The sequence below is a fragment of the Heterodontus francisci genome, chromosome 12, assembly GCF_036365525.1.
Source record: "Heterodontus francisci isolate sHetFra1 chromosome 12, sHetFra1.hap1, whole genome shotgun sequence".
NCBI classification, from domain to species: Eukaryota; Metazoa; Chordata; class Chondrichthyes; order Heterodontiformes; family Heterodontidae; genus Heterodontus; species Heterodontus francisci.
This window is the reverse complement of record NC_090382.1, coordinates 34,486,117-34,510,155: the sequence shown is the minus strand read 5'-3', so window position 1 is coordinate 34,510,155 and position 24,039 is coordinate 34,486,117. Positions and strand designations below refer to the sequence as shown.

Genomic DNA, 24,039 nt, shown 5'->3' with positions numbered 1-24,039 from the left:
GTTGAGGCTGCCTGACCAGCTAAGAATTTCTAGCATTTTCTCTTTTTCTTTCCCAGACAACAACTGCTGTTAGACCAATTGTTAATTTTAAATTAGAGATTGATAGACTTTTTGTTAACCAATGATATAAAGGGATACGAGGCAAAGGTGTGTATCTGGAGCCAGGTTGCAGATCAGCTGTGATCTGATAAACGATGTAATAGGCTAGAGGAGTTAAATGACCGACTCCTATTCATACCTTCCACAAGTCTACAGTTTAACCCGACCCTCATACAATGGGTGGGAAGCACTCAGAAGATAGGCTCGTCCCGAAGGTCTAAAGTCGGGTGCGGGCGGTGCAGTGTGGGAGTCCTGGCGTATCGGGTGCGCGCGGTGCAGTGTGGGAGTCCTGGCGAGTCGGGTGCGCGCGATGCAGTGTGGGAGTCCTGGCGTGTCGGGTGCGCGCGGTGCAGTGTGGGAGTCCTGGCGAGTCGGGTGCGCGCGGTGCAGTGTGGGAGTCCTGGCGAGTCGGGTGCGCGCGGTGCAATGTGGGAGTCCTGGCGAGTCGGGTGCGCGCGGTGCAGTGTGGGAGTCCTGGCGTGTCGGGTGCGCGCGGTGCAGTGTGGGAGTCCTGGCAAGCGATGTTGTTGCGGCGTGCTGCATTCTGGGGGTTTGTGAGGCCTGATTGCAGCCGCTCAATGGACAACAGAAGGTAAAAAAGTGGCCTGACAGAGGGAGAGAGAGCAGGGTAAGAGGCTTCACGCTTGCTCAGCTAATAAACCGGGAGTGCTGGTGCCGCCGGAGGAGCAGTGGGAGTATGTCGGTGTCTCATCGGCGGTAAACGGCAGTTTGGCAGAGCAGGCACCATTTTGCATCAAATCCGGGTTAAAGAGGCGCTGGAAAATGAGGGAAACTGTGGGAACCCCACAGAAGCAGAGAGGTAGGCTGCAATACCCCCACTGGGAGGAGGAACAGAATTAACCCGCACGGGTGGGGGAGGGGGGACAGAGGTAGTATTACCCCCAAACTAAAGGGGGGGGGGGTGGGGAAGAGGGACAGTGTTGCCCCCAAACTAAGGGAGGGGGGGGGGAGGGACAGTATTAACCCCAAACTAAGGGTGGGGGAAGAGGGACAGTGTTGCCCCCAAACTAAAGGGGGGGGGGAAGAGGGACAGTGTTGCCCCCAAACTAAAGGGGGGGGGAAGAGGGACAGTGTTGCCCCCAAACTAAAGGGGGGGGGAAGAGGGACAGTGTTGCCCCCAAACTAAAGGGGGGGGGGGAAGAGGGACAGTGTTGCCCCCAAACTAAAGGGGGGGGGAAGAGGGACAGTGTTGCCCCCAAACTAAAGGGGGGGGGAAGAGGGACAGTGTTGCCCCCAAACTAAGGTGGGGGGGAAGAGGGACAGTGTTGCCCCCAAACTAAGGTGGGGGGGGAAGAGGGACAGTGTTGCCCCCAAACTAAGGTGGGGGGGAGGGACAGTGTTGCCCCCAAACTAAGGGGGGGGGGAGAGACAGTGTTGCCCCCAAACTAGTCATACAGCATAGAAACAGGCCCTTCAGCCCACTGCATCCATGCCGACCATAATGCCTATCTATACTAATCCCATCTGCCTGCATTAATTCCATATCCCTCAATGCCGTGCTCATTCAAGTACCTGACCAGATGCTTCTTAAATGTTGCTACTGTTCCTGTCTCCACCACCTCCTCTGGCAGCTCATTCCAGATACCCACAATTATTTGTGTGAAAAATTTACCCCTTTGATCCCCTTTAAACCTCCCCCCTCTCACCTTAAATCAATGCCCTCTAGATTTAGTCACCCCTAACATGGGAAACATACTCTGGCTATCTACCCTATCTATGCCTCTCATAATTTTATATACCTCTATCATGTCCCCTCTCAGCCTCCTTCGCTCCAGGGAAAACAGACCCAGCCTATCCAATCTCTCTTTCTAACTCAAGCCCTCCAAACCAGGCAACATCCTTGTGAATCTTTTCTGCACCCTCTCTAGCTTAATCACATCTTTCCTGTAGTGCGGTGACCAGAACTGCACACAGTACTCCAAATGCGGCCTAACCAACGTCATGTACAACTGTAACATGACGTCCCAACTCTTGTACTCAGTGCCTCGGCCAATGAAGGCAAGCATGCCATACGCCGCCTTCACCACCCTGTCTACCTGTGTTGCCACTTTCAGGGAACTATGTACTTGCACCCCAAGGTCTCTCTGCTCAACAACACTCCCCAGGGCCCTGCCATTCACTGTATATGTCATGCCCTGGTTTAACTTCCAGAAATGCATCTTTTCACACGTTTAGTTTAGTTTAGAGATACAGCACTGAAACAGGCCCTTCAGCCCACCGAGTCTGTGCCGACCATCAACCACCCATTTATACCAATCCTACACTAATTCCATATTCCTACCACATCCCCACCTGTCCCTATATTTCCCTACCACCTACCTATACTAGGGGCAATCTATAATGGCCAATTAACCTATCAACCAGCAAGTCTTTGGCATGTGGGAGGAAACCGGAGCACCTGGAGGAAACCCACGCTGACACGAGAACTTGCAAACTCCACACAGGCAGTACCCAGCATTGAACCCGGGTCGCTGGAGCTATGAGGCTGCAGTGCTAACCACTGCGCCACTGTGCTGCCGTTAAATTCCATTTGCCAATCCCTTGCCCACTTTCCCAGTTGATCTGTATCCTGTTGTAACCTTAGACAACCTTCTTCACTGTCCACTATACCACCAAGGGGGGGAGGGACAGTGTTGCCCCCAAACTAAGGGGGGGGAGGGAGGGACAGTGTTGCCCACAAACTAAGGGGGGGGAGGGAGGGACAGTGTTGCCCCCTTGTTATTTTTCTTTTAGTGACGATTTTAAATTTAAACAAATTAACATTGATACAAAATAAAAATAAAGTGTTGAAAATACACAGAAGGCCTGACAGTATCTGTGGCGAGAGAAACAGAGTCACATTTCTTTGACCTTTCATAGGAACTCTGAAACTCTAACATTGACACTGGTGTAGTTGAGTGCCATTTGGATTATGGTGTGCTGCATCGAATATTCATTTATAGGGGGAGGGTGAACAGTGAGAGGTCGTGGTTTACGTTGGTACTAACGACATAGGTAGAAAGAGGGGTGAGGTCCTGCAACAAGAATTTAGGGAGCTGGGTAGCAGATTAAAAATCAGGACCTCAAAGGTTGTAATCTCTGGATTACTTCTGGTGCCACTTGTTAGTGAGTTTCGGAATAGGAGGATAGAGCAGATGAATGCGTGGCTGAAGAGATGGTGCAGGAGGGAGGGCTGTAGTTTCCTGGATCACTGGGTCTGTTTCTGGTGAAGGTGGGACCTGTACAAGTTGGACGGGTTGCACCTGAACTGGAGTGGGACCAACATCCTTGCAGGGAGGTTTGCTGGTGCTGTTGGGCTGGGGGGGACTAATTTGGTAGGGGGATGGGATACAGAGTGGAGGTACAGTCGGGAGTGATGCACAGCCAAATAAAGAAGAGAAATTAAATCAGTCTAGAAGGCAGAGCAGATATAGACCTGTTAAGGCACAAGCGAATAATGCAAGGCTGGATTGCATCTATTTTAACATAAGGAGTCTTACAAGTAAGGCAGATAATTGAGGGCATTGATTAACACATGGGAATATGATATTATTGCTATCATGGAGACATGGTTGAGGGAAGGGCAGGACTGGCAGCTTAACATTCCAGGGTATAGAATATTCAGGCGTGATGGGCTGTGGGGGGGGGGTGGTGATTGTAAAAGAGGAGGTGGCATTGTACTATTGATCAAGGAGTCAGTTACTGCAGTAAGGAAGGATGATGTCTTAGAAGGTTCCTCAAATGAGGCCATACAGGTAGAACTTAAAAACCAAAAGGGGGCAATCACGTGGTTGGGAGTTTACTAAAGGCCTCCAAATAGGGAGAGATAGAGGAGCCGATATGTAGGCAAATCTCAGGGAGGTTTAAAAATAATGGGTAATAATAGTAGGGAATTTCAACTTCTGCAGCATGAAGTGGGATAATCTTAGCGCAAAAGGCTTAAAAGGGGCAGAATTCTTAAAGTGCATCCAGGAGAGCTTTTTGAGCCAGCACGTAGAAAGTCCTACAGGAGAAGGGGCAATACTGGACCGACAAGTGGTAGAAGTGTCAGTGGGGGAGCATTTCGGGGATAGTTACCATAAGTCTAAGATTTAAGCAAGTTATGGAAAAGGACAAAGATGGAGCAGAAATAAAGGTACTGAATTGGGGGAAGGCCGATTTCAATATGATAAAACAGGATCTGGACAAAGGGGATTGGGAGCAGCTACTTGTAGGAAAGTCTACATCAGACCAGTGGAAGTCATTCAAAAAGGAGTTCAGGGCCAACATGTTCCCGTAAAGGTGAAGGGTAGGACCAACAAGTCCAGGGAACCCTGGATGTCAAGGGATACAGAGGATTGGATAAGGAAAAAAAAGAAGGCTTAAGGCAGATTCAGAGGGCTTAAAAGCAACGGAGGCCCCAGAGGAATATAGAAAATGTGGGGGGGGCGGGGGGTACTTAAAAAAGTAGTTAGGAGAGCGAAGAGGGGGCAAGATAAAGGAAAATCCCCAGGCATTTTATAAGTATATTAAGGGCAAGAGGATAACTAGGGAAAAAGTAGGGCCCATTAGGGACCAAAGAGACAATCTGTGTGTGGAGCCGGAGGACGTAGGTGAGGTTTTAAATGATTACTTTTCATCTCTGTTCACTATGGAGAAGGACGATGTAGGTGTAGAGATCAGGAAGGGGGATTATGATATACTGGAACAAATTAACATTGAAAGGTATTAGCGGTTTCAGCGGGTTTAAAAGTGGATAAATCCCCAGGCCCAGTGAGATGTATCCCAGGCTGTTATGTGAGGCAAGGGAGAAGATAGCAGGGGCTCTGACACAAATTTTCAAATCCTCTCTGGCCACAGGAGAGGTGCTGGAGGACAGCAAATATGGTACCATTATTCAAGAAGCACAGCAGGGATAAACCAGGTAATTACAGGCTGGTGAGTCTAACATCAGTGGTAGGGAAACTATTGGAAATAATTCTGAGGGACAGGATTAATCTCCACTTGGAGAGGCAAGGATTAATCAGGGATAGTCAGCATGGTATTGTCAGGGGGAAATCATGTCCAACAAACTTGATTGAATTTTTCGAGGATGTGACTAGATGTGTAGATGAGGGTAAAGCAGTTGATGTAGTCTACATGGACTTCAGTAAGGTCCCGCATTGGAGATTGGTTAAGAAGGTAAGAGCCCATGGGATCCAGGGCAATTTGGCAAATTGGATCCAAAATTGGCTTAGTGGCAGGAGGCAGAGGGTGATGGTGGAGGGTTGTTTTTGCGATTGGAAGCGTGTGACCAGTGGTGTACCACAGGGATCGATGCTGGGACCCTTGCTGTTTGTAGTGTACATTAGTGATTTAGATGTGAATATAGGAGGTAAGATCAGTAAGTTTACAGATGACACGCAAATTTGTGGTGTTGTAAATAATGAGGAGGAAAGCCTTAGATTTCAGGACGATATGGATGGGCTGGTAAGATGGGCAGAGCAGTGGCAAATGGAATTTAATCCTGAGAAGTGTGAGGTGATGCATTTCGGGAGGACTAACAAGGCAAGGGAATATACAATGGATGGTAGGACCCTAGGAAGTACAGAAAGTCAGAGGGACCTTGGTGTACTTGTCCATAGATCACTGAAAGCAGCAGCACAGGTAGATAAGGTAGTTCGGAAGGCATATGGGACACTTGCCTTTATTAGCCGAGGCATGGAATATGAGCAGGGAGATTATGATGAAGCTGTATAAAACACTAGTTACGCCTCAGCTGGAGTGCAGTGTGCTGTTCTGGTCACCACACTCTTGGAAGGATGTGATTGCACTGGAGAGGGTGCAGAGGAGATTCACCAGGGTGTTGCCTGGGTTGGAGCATTTCAGCTATGAAGAGAGACTGGCTAGGCTAGGGTTGTTTTCCTTAGAGCAGAGAAGGCTGAGGGGGTCCTGATTGAGGTATACAAAATTATGAGGGGCATTGATAAGGTAGATAGGAAGAAACCTTTTCCCTTAGCAGAGGTGTCAGTAACAGGGGGCATAGATTTAAGGTAAGGGGCAGGAGGTTTAGAGGGGATTTGAGGAAAACATTTTTCACCCAGAGGATGGTTGGAATCTGGAACACACTGCCTGAAGGGGTGGTAGAGACAGGAATCCTCACAACATTTAACAAGTATTTAGATGAGCACTTGAAATGCCATAACATACAAGGCTATGGGCCAAGTGCTGGAAAATGGGATTAGAATAGAAAGGTGCTTGATGGCCGTCACGGACACGATGGGCCGAAGAGCCTGTTTCTGTGCTGTATGACTGTATCATAACAGTTCAATATATTTTAAATTTTAATTTATATGAGAGGGTGTTTTTTAAATAGATCTTCAATTCCATGTTAGGTTTTTATTTAATTGTCATTTATGTAAAGCTTTTTTGTGTTGAATTGTCTCAAGCGCATGCACAATTTGGTCTAAAGACAATGCGGGGGAATTGTTTAGCAGCCCTAATTTATCTGCCATCCGAAGGTACTGCGTTATAGGTAAAAGTACAAAACTTGCTTTCTCTTCCTGGAATTGTGTCTTGGCGTGTTTCCCACTTCCTAATTCTTCGTCCTGCCATTTCTGTATTTGTTTATCTTCCACTTTGTTGTCTTGTTTCTCTGAATTGCTCTTGCAGTTTTCTCGAGTGTTTTTATGTCTTCGATTCATGCTTCCCCCTTTCTGTAAAACAAAGGGAGGTACTTTCACTTTGAAATCAATCTATATGACACATCCAAGCAGTGTTGCTATGGAAACGCCTATGCATGTTGCAAACATGTGCATCAATTCACAAACCTTGCTTATGTGTCTGATTTCATTCGTGGGTATTTTCCTCAGTCTTGCTAGAATGTTGGCTATCGGTTGAACTGTCCAAGAGGTTTGTGTTTCCATTCTAATTTTTTTGCTTTTTTTGTCGGAAAGGAATGCTTAGGCAATGAAATCATTCAGCTTTTGTATTGAGTAAAATAAATCAACCTTTCTGTAAGTTAGAATTTCCAATAATATCCTCTGTCTTTCTGCTTCTGCTGCTGCCACAGCTTCACTCATTTTTCCTTTGTGTGTCTCACAAGCCAACATCTCTGAGGTAAACAAAAACTCGATAATTGTCCTGTAAAACCTTACCTGAAAAAAACTGTGTCCTGAACTCATAAGCCCAAGCATGGGAAAAGATAATTGTACTAGTGACAGGAAGGATGTGTTATTCTGCTTCCCAATGATGATTGCTAATATATGTCCAGGGTTGCACAAAGGAATTGAGTACAGTACTGATCAAGGGTGAAGGTGATTGGGCCAGTAAAAGAAAAATAGCAAAAATCTCTGTTAGGTGCCTGCAATAGGAGTATATTTTTAGTTTATGGGGAATAAACTGAAAATTTTACTGGGGTATATTGATACTGTTAAGACAAAGTCAGCCATACAAAATTTGTTTCTGCGCCCAGTGGAGCTATGTTGGGTGCTATGTATATTTCACTTTCTCCCAGTTCTTTCTTTTGGGCCTCCTAATCTCGAGAGACAATGGATACGCGTCTGGAGGTGGTCAGTGGTTTGTGAAGCAGCGCCTGGAGTGGCTATAAAGGCCAATTCTAGAATGACAGGCTCTTCCACAGGTGCTGCAGAGAAATTTGTTTGTCGGGGCTGCTGCACAGTTGGCTCTTGCGCCTCTGTCTCCCAGTATCTTTGTGTTTACTGTTTAGCCACATGAATCAAAATGCACCATAAAAGTCCAGCAATTAGCTTATGGTATTATGACATAGTTACAGTAAATATAAAAGTAAATTTGCTTAACGTGGTTGAGGTTGCTTTACCTCAACCCACAAGTGCTGTTTGTACAGTACATTCTCCATTGGTAATGCTGGATTAGATTAGATTAGAGATACAGCACTGAAACAGGCCCTTCGGCCCACCGAGTCTGTGCCGAACATCAACCACCCATTTATACTAATCCTACACTAATCCCATATTCCGACCAAACATCCCCACCTGCCCCTATATTTCCCTACCACCTACCTATACTAGTGACAATTTATAATGGCCAATTTACCTATCAACCTGCAAGTCTTTTGGCTTGTGGGAGGAAACCGGAGCACCCGGAGAAAACCCACGCAGACACAGGGAGAACTTGCAAACTCCACACAGGCAGTACCTGGAATCGAACCCGGGTCCCTGGAGCTGTGAGGCTGCAGTGCTAACCACTGCGCCACTGTGCCGCGATTATGTTAGAAGAATACAGAAATCCTGCTTATGGTATTTTGTGATGTCTGCATTTTTAACATCTGTGTAGAAATGGCATTTGTACTCATTGCATGAAGACACCAAGACAAAACTAATGTTAATGCACTGATCGTTCTGGCGCTCTCATTTCTAGTTATGTCGATCATAGAATAGTACAGGCCAGAAGGACATTCAGCCCATTGAGTCTGCACTGGCTCTCAAGGAGCAATCCTGTTGGTCTGACCCTTCCCCCTCTTTCCCCATCCCTGAAAATTTTTTCTCCTTCAAGTATTTATTCAATTTCCTTTTGAAGATGACTATTGATCCACCACCCTATCAGGCAGTGCATTCCAAATCTTAATCACCTGTTTTATTAAGTTTTTCCTCATGTCTCCACTGGTTCTTTTGCCAATCACCTTAAATCTGTACCATCAGCCATTGGAAATAGTTTCTCTATTCTTATGCTATCTAAACCCGTTATGATTTTAAACGTCTATCAAATCTCCTTTTGGTCTTCTCTGTTGTAAGGATAACAACCCCAGCTTCTCCAGTTTATCCAGATAACTGTAATTCCTCATCCTGGGAACCATTCTAGTAAATCTCCTCTTTACCATCTCCAAAGTCTTCACGTCCTTCCAAAGTGTGGTGCCCAGAATAGGACACAATACTCCAGCTGGGGCTGATCTAGTATTTTGCATTATTTCCTGGCTTTTGTACTCTGTGCCTCCATTTATAAAGCCCAGGATCCCATAAGCTTTATTAACCTGTCCTGCCACCTTTGAACACAAAAATAAAATACTGTGGATGCTGAAAATCTGAAACAAAAACCGAAAATGCTGGAAATACTTGACAGGTCAGGCAGCATCTGTGGAGAGAGAAACAGAGTAAACGTTTCAGATCGATAACCTTTCACGAGAACTGGCAAAGGTTAGAATTGTAAGAGGTTTTGAGCAAGTGAAAGGGGGGAGGGGGAAATAAGAACAAAATGGAAGGTCTGTGATAGGGTGGAGGGCAGGAGACATTAAATGACATTTCATCCCTCCCTCCTTTCACTTGCTCAAAATCTATTATATTTCTAACTCTGCTTTTCTCTCCACAGATGCTGCCACCTTTGAAGATTTGTGCACAAGACCCACAGGTCTTCATCTTGCAAACCCTTTAAAATTGTACCATATAGTTTATATGGTCTCTGGTATTACCTCCATACTTTTCTGAATTGAGTTTGATCTGCCATATGTCTGCCCATTCCACCAACCTGACTATGTCCTCTGGCAGTCTATTATACTCTTTTCCTCACTTGTGTGATCTGCACATTTCAAAATTGTGCGTTGTACCCACAAATCCAAATCATTAATGTATATTAAAAACAGCAGTAGTTCTGAACCTTTGGGCATGCCACTTCCTCCAGTCCAAAAAACATCATTCACTACAATACTCTGTTTTCTGTCTCTTAGCCAATTTTGCATCCATGCTGTTACTGCCCCTTTTATCGCATGGGTTTCAATTTTGCTGAAAAGTCTAATATGTGGTACTTAATGAACATTCAAAAGGCCTTTGATATACACAACATCAGCTGCACTGTTGCACAGCATTTTCTGTTTTTATATCAACTGCATACCCTCATCCCCTCTTTCTGTTATAGATTTCCAATTTTCCTTTTTTACGGATATCTGTCAGTGCATATTGAAATTGCTGTGAGTGAAAACATTACTTTTATTTTTTGTAATTTTTTAAAATGCTACTGTGTAAATGTTGCAGTTACCTGTTTTTTAAAAAGTTTTAAGTTTGCAGATGACTTGAAAACCTTGTTCTTGACTTTAATGTTTTTCTTTAACTTTAAGCTTGGCAACATTGGTGAAATTATTCAGTCCTATTTTCATCAAACTGGACAGCTTTACTACAACTTCCTGTTACTTCCTGAAGGTCCAACCTACTTTTAGCAGCCTTGATGTAGCCACACTTTTCTGCCAAAATGTCAAAGGGTCAGAACATAATTGGTGGTGCTAAAAAGGTTCACTTTCAAGATGCAAATGTTGACCTTTCTGCATCTGACCAGTCTCCTGTTGCTCAAATAGAAGTTGAGAAACTGAGTCAAATTCCATATGGTACAATACATTTAAGACGGGATCAGAAAATTGAGCAAGATGTGGAACCCTGTCAGAACTTTGAACTGCAAAGTGGTCGACTACAATCTCAAAGTCAGACTTCAGGTGATGCATCTTCTTGTAAAATGAACACTGCAAACAGTAATTTGTCTTCCTTTGAAGCTGGACATCAAAACCAGCTGTTGTCACATGTTAAAAAACCAGTTCGTTCACAGAAGACTAGTAACATTTTAGCTGCTCTTGGCCTTTCATCTAAGGATCTGGATGAAGTAGAGAGCTATCCTAAAGACAAACTTACACTTGATTCCTTGCCAAAGATTCTTAAGCAGATTAAAAAGAAGCGAGCATCTTTGAAACACAGCAAAGGTGACAATTCTCCACAACAAAGCCATTCCACCAGGACTTCTCGTGATGATGGAACTGAAGAAAAACCATTGAAAGAAAGGAATTCTGAAAGTCAAGGCATTGTGCGCAAACCTCTAGTCAACTACGGCTATGATCCTTCTTCTGGAGAATCCAGTGCTGGATCTGAACAGGACGGAATAAGTGGTGACAGTTTTCGTAAAAAAGAGAGGCATTTCTCTGAGTCGCCACGTCATCAAAGTAAATTTGATTCTGATTCTGAAACCGAATCCGATTACGAAGTAGTTGAGGAGCTTCCCTTTCCATGTGCAGAAGAACTGTCTCTCCTTGAGAAAAAACGGAGAACTCCTATTCTACAAAACATAAAGGATTTTCTTGGCTACTTGCCTGTAGTGCTCCCGCACTGTTGCTCACTGTGTGACAAAATAATTGATACTCTGCAGGTGAGTAACTTGATAATATCTAATTCTTATTTCTCACATCATCTGTTCTCCCTCTAACATTGCAACTCGTAGTTCTGGATTTATTATTCTGTTTCATTATACTGGTGAGCAAATCTAAACAATTACACTTAGAATGGCGTTGACAAATCTATTACACTTAATTTTGTATACCTCCAGTTTTCTTGTGAATGATTGTACTAGATGTGCTAGCCCTCACATTGGATATCCAGATTTATCCAATGGAATACAGAATAGTAAATAACCATAATTTACAATGTTATCAATAGGGAGTTCAGATGCTGTCTTGTAAAATTGGTGTGATTTTTGAAAGGAATTCTAATGACTGATTAGAGGCTACGACATTTGAGACATGGGACACTTCAGTCAGCTAGCCTGTGCTCAATGTCTCTGTGCACTGGGTACTTACATGCTATTGCTGAATTTACTGTACATAAAATTAATTCTACTTCATGCAGTCTTTGCTGCGAATAATCTTGATTTCTATTGAGGCTAAAATGTAAGATGTTTATAATTGTGCCATCCCTTATTATCAAAGCAATCTAATCTTTTGTTTTCATGTTGTACAGGATTGGAATGATCATATGAATGATCCATTACACAAGCTACGCTGCCTTTTACTTCAGAGAGTGTATGTATTAATATTTGGAATTGATCAATGACTTCTGTGTTTTTACCAGTACATTTTTTATGGTTGGAGTATGAGTTTGCAGAGTGTTTATGTAAGGTACATGGATCTGATCTTGTTACATTAATTTCTGAAATAGTACTGTGGGTATCATTGATACCGTGCACTTTGCAGCCCAATTTCAAACAGTGCTTAAATTCCACGTGCTCTTCAGTCATGGAACAAGCTATGTACAAAATTTACTGTTCTGATCTTATGTTGGTGTGTGAAAATAAGGCAGTCTCAGTTTATTTTGAATACTCCATTCGATGTAAAATTATTGTAGGGGGTGTTCTGTACTTGTAGAGGCGATAGACTGAATTGTATAAGGTGTAAAGTGCCAGAATGGGTTTGATGTTTGCCTTGAATTTGTTACATTGAATAGAATAGAAAAGTCACTGAAAGCCATGTAGAATTTGGCTATTGTATCAGTAGCAACTTGCATTCACGCAGTGCCCTTAATTTTCAAGAAGCCTTAAGATGCTTTTCAGGGAAATAAGAGGACTGGATGGCAAGGTATGAAAGATAAGTTAGGAAAGGTTGAAAAAACAGATTTTGAAATAGTACAGCAGGATGCGTTCAGGGGATGAGTTGAGAGTGGGGCTGATGCGACTGAGAGCCATTATGTTTATTGGAGGACAGGCACAGATTTTACAGTGCTGATACTATTAAAGTTCCACCATTAAATCTAATTATAGATGTATTTAAATCTCAAGAAAAAGCACTGGAGGAATATCGTTTGATTTGTTACAGTATTCTAACACTCAATGCACCCTATTTCCTTCTGTTGATACTCTGGGCTTTTTGATGCATGTGCAGGATGCTTTCCTTCCTAATAATGACGACTTGATCAGGTACCTCTTATAGTACAACATAAAATGGATTATTTTTGTGCTCAGCATATTTATGTCCTTTGGCTAACGATATTATTAGAAAGTAGTTACTCAGTTTGACAAGATGAAGAGGTATATTGGCAGTTAAGAAAGGACAAGTTGAAAAAAACTTTTTGGTTCTCTGATTCTTGGAAAATTTCTCGCAACTGTTATGTATTATTTCTGTAGGCAGTTAATGGCTTTGGTGAGTTTTTTTTTTCTCCCTGTCGTGATCATTTATTTAATGGTGCTTCCATTATAATGCCCGTTCCATTGTTAATCAAATTAACATTTTTCATGTTTATTTCTAGCTATCCAGATTGGGTCCCTGGAGAACTACCAGTTGCAAAGTAAGTCAAACTACATTCAGCAAGAGCTGTGTGGATAAGCTAGTCCACACTAGTTCATTGGTGTGAGAAATTATATGGCAGTTAACTTGCTTGAATTTTGGAACTTCAGATGAATAGAGTGGAGTTCATGATTGGATGGATTCTTTATTTAGAGTAGTGAACAGGGTAGAGCTGTTGATACTCAGTCGTTGAGTTTATCGACGTCAGAGACTGACAGATTTTTGGATATTAAGGGAATTGAGGGATATGGGGATAGTGTAGGCAGATGTAGCTGATGCAGAAGTTCAGTCATAATGAATGCTGGAGCTGGCTCAAGGGACGAACACCTCATATTTTTTAGGTTCTTGTGTATTTGTACGGTCAGTGGAAGGAGTGAGCTGAATGGGATGAATTCTTGTTTTCCGTTCCTGGCTTGGTGCTATTGTTTCAGTTGATTCTCGATTGACAGGGACTAGCAAATCCCTGGTTTTACTAGATTTTTTTGGTGGGTGAGTCCTTTACTTGATCAGTTCCTTACTGTGACTGGCTTGCAAAATGTTCAGCAGCATGGGACAAGGACAGAGTCTAAAAAGGTTGTGCACTCCCCATCGAGATACATTACCTTTGACTTGGATGTTGGGGGACAATCACTGTACGAAAGGTCTATTGAGATTTTAACTGGAGTTAAAATAGCCAATTAGGTATCTTGGGCAGTCTTTGTCTCCTGTGGGCCAGAGTTCCTTCAAACCCAGCAACATGCAGATGTTTTAAACAGAAGAGACAACAATTTTGTTGGTAAACCCATAGTGGGCAAAAGGAAGCCGGGTTCTTGGATGATCTTATGCTGCATCTGGTCTGACTGTGCAATCAGAATCAGTTGTTGCCAATGGAGGGCTAAATATTACAAAAGTCAACTCAAAGCCCCCATTTACAGGTTGTCTTCTGAGAAGTAAACCGAAAAAGCTATAAATGTTCAGGTCAGGCAACATCTGCGGAACGTGAAACCGAATTAATGTTTTCAGGTGTGTGACCTTTCATCAGAATTGTAAAATATTACAAATGTTAATAAGTTTTAACCAAGTACAAGTGCAGGGAGAATGGTGGGGGAGGAAAGGAGGCAAAGGGGAGTGTCTGTCTTGTTCTTGCCATACTCCCCTCCACCCCACATCTTTCCCTGTGCCTGTATTTGCTTAAAACCTCTTAACATTTGTAATATTTTTTAATTCTGAGAAAAGGTCACACACCTTCAACGTTAACTCTGATTCTCTCTCCAGAGATGCTGCCTGATCTGAGTATTTCCAACATCTTCTGTTTATATTTCAAATTTCCAACATCTGTGGTATTTTGCCTTTTGTCTTCCAAGAAGGTCAGCTTAAGTATATGTAGTATTTCCGTTGTAAGTACCTTACCAGGATAATGAAAAGCATCAACTTGTAAAATTTACAATACTAATTATAGATGACTTGTACATTGGTGTCTAACTTAAGTGTAATCTCCCAGTTTGTTGCAAATTTATATAGTAACTGGCATAGCCTGTTATTCAATTCTAGTGGGAGATTTGGACAATATTTAATTGTCTGGATTTATAAAATTACTAACTTTAGTCTTCATTGTATTTTAATTATCATGGTTGCAACTTGCTTCTTAATTGAAACCTCTACTACTTGCTTATTAAAGTATATTACAGCTAATGTTTTGATTGCATACAGGAAAAATCCAGTTACGAAGACCAAAGCTCCGACTCTTATACTCAAAAAAAAGGTGAAGGTCAAAAGAAGCACAGGTAAAAATAAACTCACTTACACTACTGATGATGGGCAATCACAGTTCTGTTTTTTGTTTCATTTTTAATTTTATTGGTCATTTAGTTACCTCAACAAACTATTTTACTAGCTGAATATGACCCTCCACCAGTTTGACAGCGATTTGCCCCTTTGTGCAACACATCAGTGATTTGTCCTTCACCTCAACTGCGGCATATCTCTCCCCAGTTCAGTATTTTCTTTTGCATTTCTGTCAACATCCAAGTTTTCCACTGATCGTTTCCTCTTCTGTCTCTGACAGTTCATTGACTATTTGCTCTCTTCTCCCTCCTCAGTTTGAGAATGATTTTCCTCTCCCTCTCTGTTGTTTTGTGGTGAGAATTGCAGCCATAAATCCAAATTCTACCCCTCCATTCATGGGAGGGACTACTAATTAGTTTTGTTGCCGTACTGAAGAATATTTACAAATTCAGTTCAGGTTTAAGGGAATGAATTAAGGTGTCAAATGTTCTTCATTTGGTCACCCTCCACAGAAGAATATGCTGTCACCATTCCATGAGGGGAAAAAAAAATCACCACGGGCATTGCTTTTGGGAAGTCACACCACAGTGCTGCTGTTTTGGTCAGATGAATTGTGTCAGTCTGTTATATATAAGGTCCACTACAAATCACCGTTGTCCATAAGTACCAGTAAAAAAAATTTCAAGTTTTATTATTTTATCTTCTTTATTCATTCATGGGACGTGGGCATCACTGACAGGGCCAGTATTTATTGCCCATGCCTAATTGCCCTTGAGAAGGTAGTTGGTGAGCCGCTGCAATCCATGTGTAGACGCACCCAGGGGCTTAATTTTGGCCCAGGAACATCGAAGGAACAGCAATATAGTTCCAAGTCAGAATGGGAACATGCAGGTGGTGGTGTTCCCATATGCCTGCTGCCCTTGTTCTTCTAGGTGGTCGGGAGAGATCGCAAGTTTGAAGGGTTCTGTCAAAGCAACTTTGTCGAGTTGCTGCAGTGCATCTTGTAAATAGTACATGCTGCAGCCACAGTGCTCTGGTTGTGGAGGGAATGATTGTTTAAGGTGATGGATGAGGTGCCAATCAAGTGAGCTGCTTTGTCCTGGATGGTGTTGAGCTTCTTTAGTGTTGTTGGAGCTGCACTTATCCAGGCAACTGGGGAGTGAGTATTCCATCACATTTCTGACGTGCCTTGTAGATGATGGACAGGCTTTGGGGAGTTGGGAGGTGAGATACTCTCTGAAGAATTCCCAGCCTCCGACCTCTTTTAGGTATTTATGTGGCTGGTCCAGTTATAGTTTCTGGCCAATGGTGACCCCCACCCCCCAGGATGTTGATGGTGCGGGATTCAACGATGGTAATGCCATTGATGGTCAAGGGGAGATTGTTAGAATCTCTCTCCTTGGAGATGGTCATTGCCTGGAACTTGTGTGGAGCAAATGTTACTTGCCACTTATCAGCCCAATCCTGAATGTCATCCAGGTTTTGCTGTATGTAGGCATACTCTACTTCATTATCTGAGGAGTTGTGAATGGTACTGAGCACTGTGCAATCAGCAAACATCCTCAGTTCTGACCTTAGGATGGAAGGAGGGTCATTAATGAAGCAGCTGATGGTTAGGCCTAGGACGCTATCCTGAGGAATTCCTGCAGCAGTGTCCTAAGGCTGAGATGATTGGCTGCCAACAACGACAACTATGTTCCTTTGTGCTAATTATGACTTCAGCCAGTGGTGAGTTTTCCACCTTATTCCCAATGATTTTGCTAGGGCTCTTCAGTGCCTCACTCAGTTAAATGCTGTCTTGATGTCAAAGGCAGTTACTCTCACCTCGCCTCTGGAATTCATCAGTGCTATAAGTAAGTATAGTTTGGAATATAGTCAGGAATAGTTATGTAGCAATATTCTCTTTGTTCATGTTTTCCAACATTCAGAAAGCCTTTTGAGTTTTCTGTGAGGTCTTTAATAGAGAATGGACACTCTCAGTTAATCCTGTGCCATGTTATGTATAGGCTCAATAAGGCCTATGTCAGTAAACCTTCAGCTGGTTGATATTAGCTTCAGGTTTAGACATTTGGGCCATCATAGTTTGTTCCAAGTGACTTAAGCCTGTGATTTAAGCCCATGACACGAACCCACTTTGTTTTTGACATTCTGTAACTTGGAGAAATATGAAACCTGCTGCCGATTTTATAAACACTTTTCATCTGATTATCTTGCTTTGTTAAAATTTATTCTCATGAAGTGGGTGTTAACAAAACTGCCTTTATTGCCCATCTCTAGTTGACCTGAGAATATGGTAGTGGGCTGCCTTCTTGAACCATTGCAGTTCTGGTAGTGATGGGCTCACATGCTGTTACACAGATATTTCCAGGATCTGACCCAGTGGTGATGGATATTGATATATGTCCAATACAAGATGGCGTGCAACTTGCATATGGAAAAGTCAGACAGGAGAAGTTCAGCTGTCCCATACTGCCATGATACATTATGCCAGAACTCCCTTTCTCTTTTTGAAATAGTGCCATGGGATCTTTTAGATCCACTTGAGAGGGCAGACAGGACCCTGGTTTAATGTCTCATCCAAAAGCTGGCACATCTGACAGAACTGCAGTGGAGTATCAGCCTAGATTCTCTAGAGTGGGATATCAACACACAACCTTCTGCCTCAAGCGAGAGTGCGATCAACTGAACTGCAGTGGACGCCAAAGGTTTACATCCTAAAAGCTTATAGAATCATTGAGCTTGGTAACCTATGTGACATGCCTATTCCTGTCTCATTTGCATCTTTAACAGGCTTTTATGCAAAACAATTTATGCAAAATTTATATTGCCACTTACCATCTGTCTTTGACCGGAAATGTGATTGGTGCACATCCAGTAGTTTTAGTTTCACTTGAAAAGTCAAGCCAATTCCTCAAAAGGTAGGCTCTGTCTTAACCTTCAGAAGACCTCTTTCTGCCATCATTCTTACATTTAAACTGGTCATTTTGCTTGATAGTGCCACACAAAGGGTCGTGAACGACACATTTTGATGGTTGATCCACATTATTTAGTTTGGCATGTGGCTTCGGCAGTTATAAGATCACGTTTGCTGTTTCTGTCTGTTATTTCTAAGCTTAATTTATTTCAGTGGTGCTAAAGCTTTGCCTGCCAACCCTGTTGCTTCTGTTGAAAGCAAGTTCTATTATGTAGAATCTGATCCCATGCTACTGATGCTGTTCTGACTACGTGTAATTGCTTTCTCTGCGCAATAGCGTATCTGGAGTAACTTAATGGCCCAAATGTCACGGTCAGTGGCGAAGCGACAGCTGCGCCACTGATCTCAAAGCTGCCTACAAAGATTTAGCAATCTCTTTGGTGTGGATTTTCCCTTTCCCGTCACTTTGAATCTGTCTCCAAGTCAAGGGGATCTCCAGGTGTCCAGCAACAGTGTAATCATCAAGCAGGGTAGGCGGCTAGTGGCATTGAAGTATTTTCAGATATGGAGTGTTTCCTGACAACATAGAGCATGCGCAGAGTGATCATTGACATCATCAGTGCATCCGAACATTTTTCAGCTTGCCAGTATGAATCTATGCATGCGCACACCAACGTCACCACAAAATGACGCCAGACATAATGATGGCCAAACATTGCCTCATCTCTCAATGGCTGCAATCGCTGCCTCCATTCCCCCTCAACAGTACCCAGCTTTAGCTGCTCATTTCCCACCCGTTTTGCCGCTCCACCGCACCCGCACCCCCTCTACAAACCTCTCGGTCGCTCGCTCCTGGCCTCACTGCTTCCCCTCTCGGCTGCTCGCTTCTGGCCTTGCTGTTTCCCCTCTTGACTGCTCGCTCCCGGCCTTGCCTTTTCCCCCCTCAGCCGCTCGCTCCCCACCTTGCCACTTCAGGTGCTCACTCGCCACTTTCCCTGCCAACCCCCCCCCCCCTCCCCCCCTTCCTGGCGATGGCAGGAGGGAGCGGGATACTGTTGGGGGTGGGATGGAGGCGACGATCGCATCTATTGAGGGGGTTTGGGTTTAATTTTTTTTTGTGACAAATAGAGCAGCGCCATTTTTATTACTGGCAGCTGCCTAAGACGTTGCCGACAGTGACGTTTCAGTCAATGAGGGTGCATTTGCATATGTGCCAGTACTGCGCCACCTAGTGGTTGTGTTGTCAGCAAACACAGCCTTTCAGATAGCGAACCAGGAAGTAAAATGCACTGAATTTTTCAATTAAAATTTTAGAAAGGAAATAAATGAGACATACATGTGGAATTAAAGTAGAAGCTGAAATATCATGAAAAAAGTTTAAATAATTTTTAAATGTTAATCTTTTATCATAATGGAGAAACTTGATATTCTACAAATAGAAGTAGTTTTTCAGGGCCAATGAGGATGTTCAGAAATTCTGAACTTAGTACTGTGATGGAATTGTTACGATCAGGTAAGAAAGGTGTCTAGGGGTCCCTTTTAGCCTTCACCTGGTCTTATGTAACAGGGTTTAATTTTTAAACACAGTGTTTTAAGCTAATTCGGTTAATGCCTACGGATATATGCCGCGCCCCACACTAGCATGCATACTCGATACGCACATGCAAATAGAGACAGAAAAGGGCAGAAGAAAAATAAAGTAAAGTTTGAGGCAATCTATGAAGAGGGATTTTTACTGTGCTTCGAGCTCATTGTTGTCCTTGATTGTAGGTAGTTTTGTTTTTCGTTGAGGCACAGTATTCTTAAACCTTGTTCACTGTAGAAGACTTTTCTCTCTCGGAGTTCATGTGTCTTCAATGGGTCTTCAGTTCTGTGATAAAGAGATGGGAGCAGACAGGAGAGAGAGGTCTTTTCAGTCCAGGAGCAAAGAGCTTTCTGAGTTCCAAAATCCTGTGACCAGTTCAAATTCAAAAAACCAACAGCCAGTTAATCATGTGACTAAATGGTCTGACCACCACTTCTGTGTATTGGGGAAGCAAGGACTGGGTCCCTTGTTCCAACACTGTCTGCGAGCATGCAAAAAAGCTCTTTCTGGCGAGGGGCCTGGCAATTCTTTGTGATAGGCTCTCTTTCATGTGGCGAAATATGTGTCTCATTCTTGGCAGGTGGGGGGGCTTGCCTGACAGAATCCATGGTTGCAAAGCTTGTTTTTTTTTTAGACCCTCGCTGAGAGAGAAACTGAAACTGAAGCAGAAACAGAAGGTGGAAAAAAACAACTTCAGGTTTTCATGGAAACTAACATTGGTTAAAACCAGATAAAAGGAGACAGAGTCCTCCCCAGACCAGACAGACAGGGCAGGTCAGGCAGGAGTGGAGCGCCAGCAAACAGAAGAAAGTGAAGACTGAATCCAGGAGCTGTTTCTGTTACTTAAAGTCGCTGACTAACCAGACACAGCCACAAAGTTGTCACTGAAGGACTTGGATAAAGCGCAGACTGGTATATCCACACCATCAAGACTGTCGTGAGCAGAGCTGAGGAGGTTCTGGAGAAGTGCGCCTTGTGGTGAAGACAGCACCTGTGGAGTTCTGATTGAGGGAACTGCTGTCAGGTGAAGAACAGCGGCTAAATTCTTGAAGAAAGGAGCTGAAAATCTACCTGAGGAACTTCAGAGTTGTGAAGAACTGTGCGACTGTAGTTTGGTACCATATATACTGCCCAGTGAAACCATGAGACCCATATCTGTTGTATCTGATGTTTAAGGTGTGGTTTGTAATATATATAGACTGTGATCTGTCTGTTGCTTCATGTATATGTTGGTTTTGGTTTGTTCAAGTAAAATTTGTAAAAGTGAAATCTTGTCAGTTTGCTTTTCTAAATTGGGGTCAGTTGGTGAATTCGATGCTTTTCGTTTGTTTGTGCTCTCTACAGGAGTCGCAACACTGTTCAAAACCCAATTACACCTCATTCAACAAGGTGGAACCTTTTCAAGGGTTTTTGTAGTGAGACTAACAATGTGAAAGGGAAATTTCTCAGTTCAATGATTACTACTTGATTGCAGTATGCGGTGACTTCAGCAAACCCTATGGGGAAGAGAAGAATCACTGACAGTAACTCTTCGATTTCCACATTTGACAGCATGTGTGGACTTGAGAAGTTGCTGTTAGTTTTGCCATCATCACTACTGCAAAATCCAGGCCAGTGTACTTTTACTAAGTGTTTTGGCTTGATTTAATAGTTTAGCGTGACATACTATATTATAGTTGTGCTCCAACCAAGCCATATGTTGCTCATTTTTATGAGATATGAAATTGTGTTTTTATTTTACTGTAGGTATAATGTCCATTATGCTTGTAATTTAGTCCTGATACAATCTTGTTGCAGTGACATTGTATTGAAAGGTATAGGAAAAGAAAACTGACCGGAAGTTACTTGCGTGAACTTGAACTGTAACTCGATTGTTTACTAGCAGTATTAATATTCCTCAAATCTTTGCGTTAATATCTGAAGTTACAGCATTGAATTCAAACCTCATTGAGATGCTTGTTTTTTTTTTAAATTTCAGATGTTCCTATACAGAGCAAGCGAGAAAATCCGGTTAGTGTTAATTTCATTATAATGTAAATGCAATACTTTAAAGTACAGTATTTACTTAAGCTATTACAGTTAGGCATAGAATTGAATACAGTAGAGCACAGATGTATTGAAGATGAAAAGACTGGCAAGAGATTTTTGCCAGAACAAGGATTTGTGAATTTTAATTTCACTTTTGACCACTGAACCCTTGTGGTTGGTCTTATTTCAGTTAAAATGCAGGCTGCATGGAAATGCAGTACTGAACTTGATCTCTGCTCTGATAGCTTCCCACATTACTCTTACGGGGAGTATTTTTTTATCTCATTGATGTGATTTAATGTCAGGTCACATTCTTTCAAACATCACCCATTTTTTTGATTCAAGCTGAAGACAGTAGTTCTTTGGAGTTGTCACTGGATGTGGGTTTTTTTTTGAGATACAGCACTGAAACAGGCCCTTCGGCCCACCGAGTCTGTGCCGACCATCAACCACCCATTTATACTAATCCTACACTAACTCCATATTCCTACCACATCCCCACCTGTCCCTACCACTATATATTTTAGAGGTTGTGGAAGGAGCTGCATGTGTGTTCGGGTGGTTCTAACCCAATCCCAAGTAATGGGATGTTAAGATGGGTCGCTTTAGGTCACACTGTACCACTTATTTCTTACCTGAGAAAATAAGAGTGGCAACTTGTTCCAAGATCTTGGTTAATTATGGTCTTAAAGTGACCATTGAAAAATCTGGGTCAAATGTGAGTAAGGAAATTTCCTGCTGATCACCATCTACTGCCCTCCCTCAGCTGATAAGTTAGTGCTCATCCATGTTGAACTCCACTTGGAAGAAGCACTGAAGGTAGCAAGGGCACAGAATATACTCTGGGTGGGGGAATTTCAATGTCCATAAACAAGGGTGACTCAGTAGCACCACTACTGACAGAGCTGGCTGAGTCCTGAAGGATATATCTGCCACACTGGGCCTGTCCATGACAGTATTCGTAGGAGTGACCACTGCACAATCCTTGTGAAGATGAAGTACTGTTTTCACACTGAGAACACCCTCCATTGTGTTGTGTGGCACTACCATGCTAAATGGGATAAACTCAGAAAAGATCTAGCAGCTGAAAACTGGGTATCCATGAGGTGCTGTGGGCCATCTGCAGCAGCAGAATTGTGTTCAGCCATAATTTGTAACTTCATTGCTTGGCATATCCCTCACTCTACCATTACCGTCAAGCCAAGGGACCAACCCTGGTTCAATGAGGTTTGTAAGAGAGCTTGCCAGGGCCAGCACTAGACAGACCTAAAAATGAGGGGTCAGCCTGGTGAAGCTACAACACAGAACTACGTGCATGCCACACAGCCGAAGTAGCATGCCATAGACAGAGCTAAGTGATCCCACAACCAACAGATCAGATCAAAGCTGTGCAGTCCTGCCACATCCAGTCATAAATGGTAGTGGACAATTAAGCAACTGATCAGAGGAGCAGGCTCCATATACATTCCCATCCTCAATGATGGCAGAGCCCAGCAACTTAGTGTAGAAGGCCAGTGTTATGAAAGTGCTTCTATTTTTAATATTTTTTGAGGACTCGTGTTTAAAAATTATTAAAATTGATTCATTTGAAAAACCGAAGAGATTCCATAGATTTTGGACTTTGTTTTTTTTTAAAAAAAGGTCACTGGAAGGACTTGGGACTTTGTGTAAAAACAAACCCTTACTGGAAGTCACGTGACTTCAACTAAGTAAACAGCAGGAGCCTTGCTAACTATGGGAGTTGTTTACAGAGAAGTGACATGTCAAAATTTATGGTGGTCAAGAATTGATTTGTTTTTGGATATTGTTTTGGTTCAATTGAAAAGACAGAAGCCACCAGCTCATCTTTTTTCCCTCTCTTTGAGAAACCCTGAGAATCCAGTGTAATAGCAGAAATCCCTGATACAGTGATTCTCCTGGAAAGCCTGCCAGACTACTCCTCGACATCACCTGAAAAGAGCTGCTCCAAAAAAATCCCAGTGACCGCTGTCTACGTGTATTTGGATGCCAGATTAAAGGGCCGGCTGGGTCGTCCCATATTTTACCCTTTTTTTCTTCAAGAATTAACAAGTATTTGTCCAAAGTACTTTTCTGTCCCTTTTTTGTGTAAAGTGTTCTTTGCAGAGAAAACTATTTTTTCTTTAACTGGTGTGTGTGTTGGGTTAATTTAGAAGGGGACTTCCATATTTCAACCAGTGTGTTAATAAGCTTTGCATCTTGATTGAATAGGTCTTGTTTTATAATAAAGTAATAATTTTGTTTATTAAAGAAACCTGGTTGGTGGATTTTATTCTGAAACTTAAATTGATAAAGTATATAATTGGCCGTATCGGTAACTGGGTAAAACATTTAATTGTATGTTGTGACCCGTGGAGAAGTGGAACTAGAGAAAGACAGTGCACTCCTCCAGCCTCGGTCGTAACAGAAGGCTGAAGCATTTGCAAACATCTTCAACCAGGAGTGCCAAGTGGATGATCCATCTCTGCCTCCTCCTGAGGTCCCCACCATCATAATGCCAGTCATTAGACAGTTCAATTCACTCCACGTGATATCAAGAAACGGCTGAAGGCATGCAGCAAAGGCTATAGATCCTGACAATATCCCAACTGTAACAGTAAAGACTTGTGC

At 42.9% G+C, this 24,039-nt stretch overlaps 1 protein-coding gene across 1 annotated transcript in view; it reads left to right on the top strand.

Annotated features, from left to right (window-relative positions):
* The first annotated feature begins 602 nt into the window (after positions 1-602).
* LOC137375691 (matrin-3-like) overlaps positions 603-24,039 on the top strand; it is a 51,770-nt gene continuing 28,333 nt past the window's right edge. The window contains exons 1-6 of the mRNA XM_068043079.1: positions 603-727; positions 10,145-11,214; positions 11,802-11,863; positions 13,083-13,121; positions 14,810-14,883; positions 21,362-21,393. Coding sequence (XP_067899180.1) covers positions 10,276-11,214; positions 11,802-11,863; positions 13,083-13,121; positions 14,810-14,883; positions 21,362-21,393 — 1,146 coding nt within the window. The 5' untranslated portion in view covers positions 603-727; positions 10,145-10,275. The remainder of the gene's footprint in view (positions 728-10,144; positions 11,215-11,801; positions 11,864-13,082; positions 13,122-14,809; positions 14,884-21,361; positions 21,394-24,039) is intronic.